Below are 12,948 nucleotides of genomic sequence, written 5' to 3'. Positions count from 1 at the left end.
ATCAATTTCTCAAACTTATGGTAATGCCCCCTTTCACTATTTCCCAACCGCCTTTCCCTATCTCACCTTATCTCCTTGCCCGCCCATCGGCTCCCTCTGGTGTTCCCCCCCACCTTTTCTTTGACCCATGGCCTTCTGTCTCTTTCACCAATCAACTTCCCCACTCTTAAATTCATTCCTATCCAGGATTCACCTGTCACCTGGTGTTCCTCTCTTCTCTCTTTTCAACCTACTCCTCATCATTTTCTCCATTCCCGCTGAAGGGTCTCGGCCTGATTATACTTTTTTCCATAGATGCTGCCTGGCCTGCTGAGTTCCTCCAGCATTGTGTGTGTGTGTGTGTTGCTACAGATTTTCTCGTATTTCTACTGAAACAATTCTTGTCCTGGAGCCGATCTTGTGCCCCTGCAATAGAACGCCTCGGCACCACGGGGTGGTGCTGTAGCCCAGATCCCGCCTCTACACAATGACAGTCGGTGGGGTTTCAAGGTGTCGCTGGGTTGTTATGATGTCTATATGTGGGGTGCGGGTGTCCCAATCGCGCCCACGCCCACCACCCGCACCCCGCATGTATACATCATAACAACCCAGCGCCCCACGCACCACGAGAAGGGCAGCGTCAGCCCGCGTCAAGCGGGAGAGTCCCAAAGCTGTCAGAGTCCTTTCAGATTTAATTCCAGAGAGCTGTCGCGCTGACTGCCAGCTCCTCAGACGAATAGAATTAGAGTATGGTGGAAGGACCCGCCCTCGTGTCCAAGTGCGTTATCAGAGAAATGACCGAGCAGAAAGTGGAAGAAATAAACGCAGGATGGAGAATCGGTGCAACGGTAGGTGAGGGTGATTTGTGGGGGTGACTGGGCGGCGGGTGAGGGGAAGGAGGAGTCGGTGAGTGTGGGAGAACAAGGCGGAGCGACAGGACGAGGGGTCGGATGGGGTGAGGGAGAGGCGTTGGGGGAAGCAGAGGGAGGGCGGTGTGATGGAAATGCGATGGGGTGTCATAGGGAGGTGGCTGGGGACGGACCCAAGTGCAAGACACAGACACTGAAGTACTAGGGACAGGACCAGAATACAGGGTGAGGGCTAGGACATGGACATGAAAACCGTGAACCTGGAACAGGACTGGACAAGAGAACTGGGAGCCCGGGGTTGGACTCCGAGCCAGAGACTGGACAAGGATCCAGAACCTGGGTCTTGCCTCTGGCTCGGGCCCCAGAACTAGGCAAGGACGTGACTTGGCTGGCAGGCCGGTCGAGGCTGGAGTCTTGAGACTTGAGGCAAGTCTGGAGACTAGAGGCTAGGGGTCTTGAAGCTCCTCCTGGGCAGGGCACGGATCTCCACCCGACGGAGGCAATGGACAGGAAGGGACAGAACCCACCGCAGGGTAACAGCAATCTGGCCTGGTTTACCGGACGGAGGCAAGGGACAGGAAGGCAGCTAGGTACAGGGTAGCTCCAGGACAAGGCTGCAGACGAGACGAGGCGAGAGTTACCAGCAAGACAAGGCAAGGCTTCAGGCAATGCAAGGTGAGACAAGAACTGCAGTTGAAGCGAGAGTTACCAGCAAGGCGAGGCGAGAGTTATTGGCAAGACAAGGCAGGACTTCAGGCGAGGAAACAGAAGGCAGGGGAAGGGATACAAGCAATGAGGACAAGAACAATCCAACAGCCCCGTCCTGGTCTCTGGAGGTATTTATGCAGCCAGCCCCAACGAGAATCAGCTGCCTCAATTAGGGCTCAATAGGAACAGAAACGGGGTGGACAGGAAGACCTGGAGCAAGGGTCGATGGACCGGACCGTGAACCGGAATGCGGACTTCAGAGACCGGACAATGACATGGGGCGAATTAAGGCTATTTGACAGAGGGAGAGGACTGAGACTGAGTTTGTGCAGAGAGCGTTGGGTGAGTGACAGTGGGAAGAGGGATGGAGGATACTGCCCTCACCACCCACATACAGTACCTCCATTCCCATGCTCCTCACCTCTCCATCCCAATCTCTACCATTCCCTCCTGCCCCACACTTCCCACCCTTTTAACCCCACTCTCCTCCATCTACCCCCACTAAATTCTCGTCTAGCCTTCTGTAATGTCTGACCCCACATGTGGGAGAAGTGGGTCCGGGCGCATCTCTGGGCGACACTCTGAATCTGGGAGATGAACTCACACTCTGTGTTTCACAGTGCAGTGTTATGGTCGAGGAGAGATGCATGAGAAGATTGTGAAGGAGCTGGACATCTCCCATTGTGAAGGGCCAGGAGTTCCCTGTGTCCTCTTTGTCTACAGAGTGTCTCGTGAAATTCAGGATATTCAAAATGCCCTTCACTGGGTCACAGGTAAATTCTTAACAAGGCCATTGGATACAGGAGCAGAATTGGGCCATTTGGCCTAAAAAGTCTGCTCCACCATTTCATCATGCTGATCCATTCTTTCTCTCAGCCCCAATCTCCTGACATCTCCCCGTACCTCTTCATGCCCTGACTAATCAAGAACCTTAAATAGACCCAATGACCTGGCCTCCACAGCCACCTGTGACAATGAATTCCACAGATTCACCACTCCCTGGCTAAAGAAATTTCTCATCTCCATTCCACAATGACATCCCTCAATTTTGCGGCCCAAAGCCACTCACAATTTTTCAAGTGAGGCCTCATCAGTGCTCTATAAAACCTCAATATTACATCCTTTCCTTTATATTCTAGTCCTCTTGAAATGAATGCTGACATTACACTTGCCTTCCTCACCAATTACTCAACCTGCAAATTAACTTGCACGAAGTCTCCCAAGTCTTCAGATTTTTGAATTTTCTTACTAGTTAGAAAATAGTTTACCTGTTTATTTCTCCTAGCACAGGTGAAGTCTTTAAGTGATAACATTTCCTGAAAATCCTTCCCTTTTGAGGACTTCTGATCTCTGTGGGCTCTTCCGTACCTAAGGAGCACACTAACACTGTGTGTATTCCTTAGGATTGATTCATTTATGAATCAGGTAAATGCACTGATGCAATCAGTTTCTGAAGATGATAATGCCCCGCCCAGTTGTTTCTGTCGAAGGGACAGAGGTTATTTTTGTGATGGGAGATGTGTATTGGTGCACAACAAGCTCCCACAAACAGCAGTGGGGCAATCTACCAGGTCTTCTGACGCAGTTTTGTCTGGGACACACTTGGGCTCCCTCGCTCTGTGTGAAATGGTGTATCTGGATCTTTCTGTGCACCTGACTGGGGAATCTGGAGATTGGGCTGAAAATCCCTGTGCTGTACCTCCTGTGGGAAGTGAGTGCCTGTTGTGGGGCTGGGAGAACTGCCTGGTACACAGACAGCAACTCCACAACACCACCCGGGCACACAGGGGGCAGAAGGGTGGGCACAGCCCCAGGTAGAAGGAGCTGATGTACCCTGAGGGCTCCTGCAGTGCGTGGGACACACAGCCCTCCCACAGCATCACCCAGATCACTCTGTTACTCTGTGTTTCAGGAGGAGGTTCGGTGCAGAAGGAAGACATTTGTGCCGTGATTCTATTGCAGAAATCCACAGCTGTCGGAGAGGAGAAGATGACAGATCCAGGGTTATTCCATGAGGGAACTAAAGTTTTTCGTGTATTCTGGATGGATTCCAGTAGCTGGTGGAGTGGATCGAAGACGTACCAGTGCCCCACAGTGATTCAGACTGTCAAACAGAGTCTCATCGACAGGACCCGACCCAGAGGAGGTTCCTGCTCCGGTGGGTAAAATCTGACTCACACCTCATCTTGCACTGTAAACTTCCCACTACGAACATAAGGGACGTGTCAGATGTGTGTCTGGGGTGGTAGTGGGGGGAGAGTGATGGGTCTGTACCCCAGTCAGTCAGAAGATACAGCAGGAAGGAGGGTGGGTGGGTCAGAGAAGGAATCCCACATGGGTCCTGAGGTCAATTCAGTACCAATTCCCAGGTAACAATATACTGTTTGTGTTTTGAAATAGGGTGGAGTGAAGATCTGCAGGGTGGTAAGACCCTATCAGTGCCAAATGAACGATCGGCTTCCTGGAGTTCTTCAAGCTGGAGCCCAGAGACGAACGACAGTAGCTCGGAAAAGCTTAACTGTAACGGTGAGAGGGCAGGCTTGGGGCATGACTGCAGAGAGATTGAGAGTTAAGGGTCAATATGTTCCTTTGAGGTGAACGGTAAACCTGGCAAGTGTGGGGAATTCTGGATGATGAGAGATTGTCAAGTTCTGATCAGGAAAAAGAATGAAACACTCAGAGTGTTTTGGTCTCGGACTTGTGAATCCCTTGAATTAGAAATGCTCAGGATACTCTCAAGAGGTGGATCAGAACAGAAAAGAGAGAGTAAAAGATGAATCTGGCAGGTGAGGTTAAGAAAATCCCAAGATGTTGAATCGAGAGTAAAATTTAGGCTGGCGAGGGAGTAGGTCCCCTTAGATATCAGCAAGGTTGCCGATGTCTTCTGCAGCTGGAGATGGGTGTGGTTTTAAAATGTATTTTTTTCCTCAGTGTTTACTGAGCATGCTCAAGAAATAAGAGAAACATGGAAATGTTTTGGTGGACGGTGTTATGACCAGAGAGGTGGTATTGACGGCCTTACAGTGCTATAAGGTAGATAAATCCCCAGGGCCTGTCCAAGTATCTTCTGGGACTTTATGGAAGGCCAGAGGAATATTTGTGGAGATTCCTAGCAGAAATTGCAATGTCCTTCACCACATTGGTGAAGTTGTGTAAGACTTGAATGGGCTGAACTTGTTTGATTGTTTAAGGTGAACAACAAGGATGAGCCAGGAACGACAGACCGGTAAGACTGATATCCTCAGTAGAGAAGTGACGGGGGGCGGGGGAGGGAATTCTGAGGGACTGGATCTACCAGGAATTGGAATTGTGTAGACAGAGTCTGATCACAATCAGTCAGCATGGATTTGTGTGTAGAAAGTGGTGCTTCTTGAATTTTTCTAGCGGTTTCTTGAACGTGTGTGCTAAAAGGATGATGTGCGTAGGGATGTGGCTAATGTCTATATGGAGTTTAAAAGGACTTTGACAAGGTCCTGTGTGGTGCCATATAACCATATAACAACCACAGCACGGAAACAGACCATTTTGGTCCTTCTAGTCCATGCCGAATTCTTACTCTCCTCTAGGCCCACCGACCTGCACTCAGGCCATAACCCTCCATTCCTTTCTTGTCCATGTAGTTGTCCAATTGAACTTTAAGTGACAACATCGAACCTGCCTCAACCACTTCTGCTGAAAGCTCGTTCCACACAGATACCACTCTCTGAGTAAAGAAGTTCCCCCTCATGTTACCCCTAAACTTTTGCCCTTTAACTCTCAACTCATGTCCTCTTGATTGAATCTCCCCCACTCTCAATGGAAAAAGCCTATCCATGCCAACTCTATCTATCTGCCTCATAATTTTAATTACCTCTATCAAGTCCCCTTCAGCCTTCTACGCTCCAAAGAATAAAGACCCAACTTGTTCAAACTTTCTCTATAACTTAGGTGATGAAACCCCGATAATATTCTAGTAAATCTTCTCTGTACTCTCTCTATTTTGTTGACATATTTCCTATAATTCAGTGACCAAAACTGTACATGATACTCCAAATTTGGCCTCACCAATGCCTTGTACAATTTCAACATTACATCCCAACTCCTATACTCAATGCTCGATTTATAAAGGCCAGCATACCAAAAGCTTTCTTCACCACCCTATCCACATGAGGTTCCACCTTCAGGGAACTATGTATCATTATTCCTGGATCCCTCGGTTCTACTGCATTCTTCAATGCCCTACCATTTACCATGTATGTCCTATTTTGATAAGCCCTACCTAAAAGTAGCACCTCACATTTATCAGCATTAAACTCCATCTGCCATCTTACAGTCCACTCTTCTAAATGGCCTAAATCTCTCCACAAACTTTGAAAACCTACTTCATTATCCAAAACCACCTATCTTAGTATCATCTGCATACTTACTCATCCAACTTACCACCCCATCATCCAGATCATTAATGTATATGACAAATAACAATGGACTCAGTACAGATCCCTGAGGCACACTAGCCTCCAATCTGACAAACAGTTATCCACCACCACTCTCTGGCGTCTCCCATCCAGCCACTGCTGAATCCATTTTACTACTTCAATATAATACCGAACGATTGAACCTTCCTAACCAACCTTCTGTGTGGAACGTCGTCAAAGGCCTTACTGAAGTCCATATAGACAGCATCCACCGCTTTACCCTTTTCAACATTCCCAGTAACCTCTTCAAAAAGTTCAATAGGAACAGTCAAACATGAACTTCCATGCACAAATCCATGTTGACTGATCCTAATCAGATCCTATCTATCCAGATAATTACATATACCATCTCTAAGAATACTTTCCATCAACTTACCCACCACTGGCAACAAGCTCACAGGCCGATAATTGCTAGGTTTACTCTTAGAACCCTTTTTAAACAATGGAACAACATGAGCAATACACCAATCCTTTGGCACCATCCCCATTTCTAACAACATTTGAAATATTTCTGTCAGAGCCCCTGCTATTTCCACACTAACTGCCCTCAAGGTCCTAGGGAATATCCTGTCAGGACCCAGAGACTTATCCACTTTTATATTCTCTAAAAGCTCCAGCATTTCCTCTTCTTTAACCATCATCGTTTCCATAACTTCCCTACCTGTTTCCCTTATCTTACACAATTCAACATCCTTCTCCTTAGCGAATACTGAAGAAAAGAAATTGTTCAGAATCTCCCCCATCTCTTTTGGCTCTACACATAGCTGTCCACTCTTGATTCTCCGAAGGACCAATTTTATCCCTCACTATCCTTTTGCTATTAATATAATGGTAGAAACCCTTGGGATTTATATTCACATTACTTGCCAAAGCAACCTCATATCTCCTTTTAGCTTTTCTAACTTCTTACTTAAGATTCATTTTACATTCTTTATATTATGTTGGTCTGGAAGTTTACATCTCATGGAATCTAGAGTGAGAAAGTCCAGTGGATTCATGATTGGTTTGGACGTAGGGCTGGGTGGTACTTTTTTTTTAATGGAATAGAGACTGGTGACGAGCAGAAATCTGCAGGGATCGGTGTTAGGCCTAATTTTGATTACTATTTATAGAAATTATTCGAATGCCAGTGCAAAAGGCTTGATCAGTAACTTTGTGGATGGCACAAAATTAAAGGTGCTGTTGTGGCGAAAAGTTTGCCATAGAACCTAGAACCATAGAACCTACAGCACAGAAACAGGCCTCTTGGACCTTCTTGGCTGTGCCGAACCATTTTCTGCCTAGTCCCACTGACCTGCACACGGACCATATCCCTCCATACACCTCCCATCCATGTATCTGTCCAATTTATTCTTAAATGTTAAAAAAGAACCTGCATTTACCACCTCGTCTGGCAGCTCATTCCATACTCCCACCACTCTGTGTGAAGAAGCCCCCACTAATGTTCCCTTTAAACTTTTCCCCCCTCACCCTTAACCCATATCCTCTGTTTTTTTTTCTCCCTTGCCTCAGTGGAAAAAGCCTGCTTGCATTCACTCTATCTATACCCATCATAATTTTATATACCTCGATCAAATCTCCCCTCATTCTTCTACGCTCCAGGGAATAAAGTCCTAACCTATTCAACCTTTCTCTGTATTTGAGTTTCTCAAGTCCCGCAACAACCTTGTAAACCTTCTCTGCACTCTTTCAACCTTATTTATATCCTTCCTGTAATTTGGTGACCAAGACTGAACACAATACTCCAGATTCGGCCTCACCAATGCCTTGTACAACCTCATCATAACATTCCAGCTCTTATACTCAATACTTTGATTAATAAAGGCCAATGTACCAAAAGCTCTCTTTACGACCCTATCTACCTGTGATGCCACTTTTAGGGAATTTTGTATCTGTATTCCCAGATACCTCTGTTCCACTGCACTCCTCAGTGCCTTACCATTAACACTGTATGTTCTATCTTGGTTTGTCCTTCCAATGTGCAATACCTCACACTTGTCTGCATTAAACTCCATCTGCCATTTTTCAGCCCATTTTTCCGGCTGGTGCAAGTCCCTCTGCAGGCTCTGAAAACCTTCCTCGCTGTCTACTACACCTCCAATCTTTGTATCATCAGCAAATTTGCTGATCCAATTTACCACATTATCATCCAGATCATTGATATAGATGACAAATAACAATGGACCCAGCACTGATCCCTGTGGCACACCACTAGTCACAGGCCTCCACTCGGAGAAGCAATTCTCTACTACCACTCTCTGGCTTCTTCCATTGAGCCAATGTCTAATCCAATGTACCACCTCTCCATGTATACCTAGTGACTGAATTTTCCTGACTAACCTCCCATGCGGGACCTTGTCAAAGGCCTTACTGAAGTCCATGTAGACAATATCCACTGCCTTCCCTTCATCCACTTTCCTGGTAACCTCCTCGAAAAACTCCAATAGATTGGTCAAACATGACCTGCCACTCACAAAGCCATGTTGACTCTCCCTAATAAGTCCCTGTCTATCCAAATGCTTGTAGATTCTGTCTCTTAGTACTCCCTCCAATAACTAACCTACTACCGACGTTAAACTTACCGGCCTATAATTTCCCAGATTACTTTTCGATCCTTTTTTAAACAACGGAACAACATGAGCCACTCTCCAATCCTCCGGCACCTCACCTGTAGACAGCAACATTTTAAATATTTCTGCCAGGGCCCCCGCAACTTCAACACTAGTCTCCTTCAAGGTCCAAGGGAACGCCCTGTCAGGTCCCGGGGATTTATCCACTTTAATTTTCCTCAAGACAGCAAGGACCTCCTCCTTTTCGATCTGTACATTTTCCATGATCTCACTACTTGTTTCCCGTAATTGCATAGACTTCATGCCAGTTTCCTTAGTAAATACAGACGCAAAAAACCTATTTAAGATCTCCCCCATTTCCTTTGGTTCCGTACATAGGCGACCACTCTGATCTTCAAGAGGGCCAATTTTAACCCTTACAATCCTTTTGCTCTTAATATACCTGTAAAAGCTCTTTGGATTATCCTTCACTTTGACTGCCAATGCAACCTCATTTCTTCTTTTAGCACTCCTGATTACTTTCTTAAGTATTTTCTTGCACTTCTTATACTCCTCAAGCACCTTGTTTACTCCCTGCTTCCTATACATGTCATACAACTCCCTCTTCTTCTTTATCAGAGTTGCAATATCCCTTGAGAACCAAGGTTCCTTATTCCTATTCACTTTGCCTTTAACCCTGACAGGAACATACAAATTCTGCACTCTCAAAATTTCCCCTTTGAAGGCTTCCCACCTACCGATCACATTCTTGCCAGAGAACAACCTGTCCCAATCCACGCTTTTTAGATCCTTTGTCATTTCTTCAAATTTGGCCTTCTTCCAGTTAAGAACCTCAACCCTAGGACCAGATCTATCCTTGTCCATGATCAACTTGAAACTAATGGTGTTATGATCACTGGAACCAAAGTGCTCCCCTACACAGACTTCCGTCACTTGTCCTAACTCGTTTCCTAACAGGAGATCCAATATTGCATCCCCTCTAGTTGATCCCTCTATATATTGATTTAGAAAACTTTCCTGAACACATTTTACAAACTCTAAGCCATCTGGACCCCTGACAGTATGGGAGTCCCAATCAATATATGGAAAATTAAAATCCCCTACCACCACAACTTTATGTTTCCTGCAGTTGCTTGCTATTTCCCTTGCTATTTCCCTGCATGGAAAACAAAAGTATCTTGGATGGTTAGGGAAGCAGGTCAACAATCGGCAAATGGATTTCAATGGAGATGAGTGTGAGACGATGCATTTTGGAAAGTCAGGTCAGAGGATAATTATGAGTGATCAGTTACAGGTGAACGTCGTGGAATGGGGGGGATCTCAGATTCATTTATTTATCACGTATACAGAAAAACATGCTTGTGTTGTTCGTAGTAATAAATGGTAGAAGCCAAGGATGTGCTGGGGTAACACACAAGTGTCACCACGCATTCTGGCGCAAACATAGTAAACCAACATTCTTCAGCAGAACAACACAGAAGAAAGTAACAACATCAGAAAAGCCTCTCTCCTCCCAACACACAAAGACGGCCCTCCAACCCAAGGTCAGGCCTCTGAGTCGCCAGAACACTCACAGACAAAGAGCCTCTGACTTCCCCTGTGTCGTTGACCAAGGGCTTCAGGCACCAGGCTGCAACTTGAGGGTGTCTGTTCAACCCTTGTGCTTCAAACTTTGGTATTAACCGTGGTGACGGCATTGGAACTCCAGTCCCTGATCTCCGGAGTCACTGTCTCGCATACCTAGGGGGTCATAGGCTCTTGTGCCCCCTGCTCACACAAACACCTGATCCAGGGGCCTACAACCCTTGTCAACCTTCTCCATGGTGTTTGCCAGCTCAAGGTTCATAATTGTCCTTCGTTGCACATCCATGCTACTGGTTTTCAATCACAGAGTGGCGGTGTATTCTTTGGCCCGACTTTATAATTCCTCAGCATCTCTCTCCCTGAACCCAACTCTAACCCCTAACTCCACAGAACCGTCCCTACGAGCTTAAAAGAAATAACAGTTATATCTGAGCATAACATGGACTGAGACAACAGTTCGGAAACAACTTGACGTGGGAGCAAAGGTGGTATTCTGGCTTGTAACAAAGGTGTTGAGCACACTGGCCTTGATTGGTGAAGCAATTGAGAGGATGAATTGGGACGCTATAAATCATTGGTGAGGTCACACTTGGAGTACTGTGCACTGTTCGGGAAAACCTGTAACAGGGTGAGGCTCGGAGAGATGCAGACTGAATGAAGGAAGTTTAGAATGCCTGTCTGGGGGCCATTGTCAGTGTGGGCTCATTGTGCTGAAGGGTTTGTACTGTGCTGTACTGTTCTATGTTCTGTTGTGCTGTATTGCTCTGTGATTCAATGGGTTAAAACACCTCCTCAGTACACATCTAGCAGTCTGCTGGTGACTGGCTTCCGGCCCTCAGCTCTGGCTTCGCAGCAGTGGCTCCTCTGTTTCCAGTGAGGGGATTCTGTGGCATGTGAGAATCGTGAGACTCACTATTTCCCCCAGGTCCATAGCTCACCCTCCAGGTACAGAATGTCTGCGTTACCCTCCAGCCCTACACCATTTCCACTCACTGTAACCACCCCCAGTCTGTGCACACCTCCCATGCTTTGTGACCCTTCCAGTGCCTACACCCCTACTAGTCTTTGTGACCACTTTCGGCATCAACATCCCTTCCCTTCTCCATAACCTTCTCCACCTGTTATCCCCTCACCGTGTCTCTGTCCCCTCATGATTTTGCACACTTCCTTGTCTCCGAGACCCACTCTGGCGACTATACTCCTCTCCGTCTGTGTAAACCACCAGCAATTGTCTGTCACTTGCACGTCCCTCGAGATCTACTGTTGCCCTGACTGATCCAAATTGTGAAAACCTGGTGGGTGTTCATCTCTGAGATCAGAGAAATATTAATCATCCCCTCCGTTTCTGTTACTGATAATCCCCCTGAGTGAAATGTGCCTGGTGTGAGGCAGGCTGAGTGAGCAGAGGTTCTCGATTTTACAGTGCAGTGTTACGGCCGAGGAGACGTCCATGAGAAGATTGTGAAGGAGCTGGGTATCTACCCCTGTGAAGGGCCAGGAGTTCCCTGTGTTCTGTTTGTCTACAGAGTGTCCCGTGAAATTCAGGATCTTCAGAATGCTCTTCACTGGGTCACAGGTAGATACTCTCATTGTTTTTCACAGGTGGGTGGAATTTTCTCCTAAGAGTCCCCTTCCCTTGTGGGGACTTCTGCTGACTATTGGCTGTTCACTCCCTCAGGGAGGAGGCAGGAGAGTAGGGTTGAAAGGGATAGTTAAATCAGCCAAGATGGAATGGGAAGCAGACTCGAATACTTAATAAGACCATAAGATATAGGAGCAGAGTTAGGCCATTTGGCCCATAAAGTCTGCTCCACCATTTCATCGTGCTGATCCATTCTTTCTCTCGGCCCTAATCTCCTACCATCTCCCCGTATCGCTTCATGCCCTGACTGATCAAGAAGCTTAAATATACCCAATGACTTGGCCTCCACAGCCATCTGTGACAGTGAATTCCACAGTTTCACCACTCTCTGGCTAAAGAAATATCTCATCTCCATTCCACAAGGAGATCCCTCTTTTTTTTGGCTGTGTCCTCTGGTATTAAACTCCACCACCACAGGACACATACTCTCCACATCGACTCAGTCAATGCCTTTCAACATTCTGTAGGTTTCAATGAGGCCACCTCTCATTCTTTTGAATTCCAGTAAGTTCAGGCCCAGAGCCATCAACACTCTTCATATGACAAGACTTTCAATCCTGGAATTGTTTCAATGAACGTCCTCTGCCATGTCGGCACATCCCTTCTTATAAAAGGGGCCTAAAACCACTCTCAATTCTTCAAGTGAGGCCTCAGCAGTGCTCTATAACACCTCAACATTACATCCTTGCTTTTATTTTCTAGTCCTCTTGAAATGAATGCTAACATTGCACTTGCCTTCCTCACCAATGTCTCAACCTGCAAATTAACCTGCACAAGGTCTCCCAAGTCTACAGATTTTTGAATTTTCTCACTAGTTAGAAAATAGTCTACCTGTTTATTTCTTCTAGCACAGGTGAAATCATTGAGTGATAACATTTCCCTGAAAGTCCTTCTCTTTTGGGGACTTCTGATCTCTGCTGGCTATTCCCTATCTGAGGAGCACATAAACACTGTGTGTATTCCTTAGGATTGATTCATTTATGAATTAGGGACATGCACTGATGCAATGACTTTCTGAAGAAGATAATGTCCCACCCAGTTGTATCTGTTGAGGGGACAGAGGTTATTTCTGTGATGGGAGATGTGTATTGGTGCATAACAAGCTCCCACAAGCGGCAGTGAGGCAATAGATTGGAGATCCC

General features: G+C 46.4%; 1 protein-coding gene across 6 annotated transcripts in view; it reads left to right on the top strand.

The window, feature by feature from the left end:
* Positions 1-518: 518 nt before the first annotated feature.
* The window catches only part of LOC140201640 (uncharacterized), a 40,350-nt gene continuing 27,920 nt past the window's right edge, over positions 519-12,948 (top strand). For 2 of the 6 annotated variants that reach the window (XM_072266068.1, XM_072266067.1), the window contains exons 1-5: positions 519-827; positions 2,182-2,329; positions 3,469-3,714; positions 3,957-4,082; positions 11,588-11,740. In XM_072266068.1, the coding sequence (XP_072122169.1) occupies positions 729-827; positions 2,182-2,329; positions 3,469-3,714; positions 3,957-4,082; positions 11,588-11,740 (772 nt within the window). In that variant the 5' untranslated portion in view covers positions 519-728. Of the gene's footprint in view, positions 828-1,017; positions 1,074-2,176; positions 2,330-3,468; positions 3,715-3,956; positions 4,083-11,587; positions 11,741-12,948 lie in introns of those variants that run through there. The other 4 variants (XM_072266069.1, XM_072266070.1, XM_072266071.1 and 1 more) reach the window with 4 other exon arrangements.

Source organism: Mobula birostris, chromosome 8 (assembly GCF_030028105.1).
Source record: "Mobula birostris isolate sMobBir1 chromosome 8, sMobBir1.hap1, whole genome shotgun sequence".
Taxonomy (NCBI): Eukaryota; Metazoa; Chordata; class Chondrichthyes; order Myliobatiformes; family Myliobatidae; genus Mobula; species Mobula birostris.
This window is presented reverse-complemented; position numbering and strand designations above follow the sequence as displayed.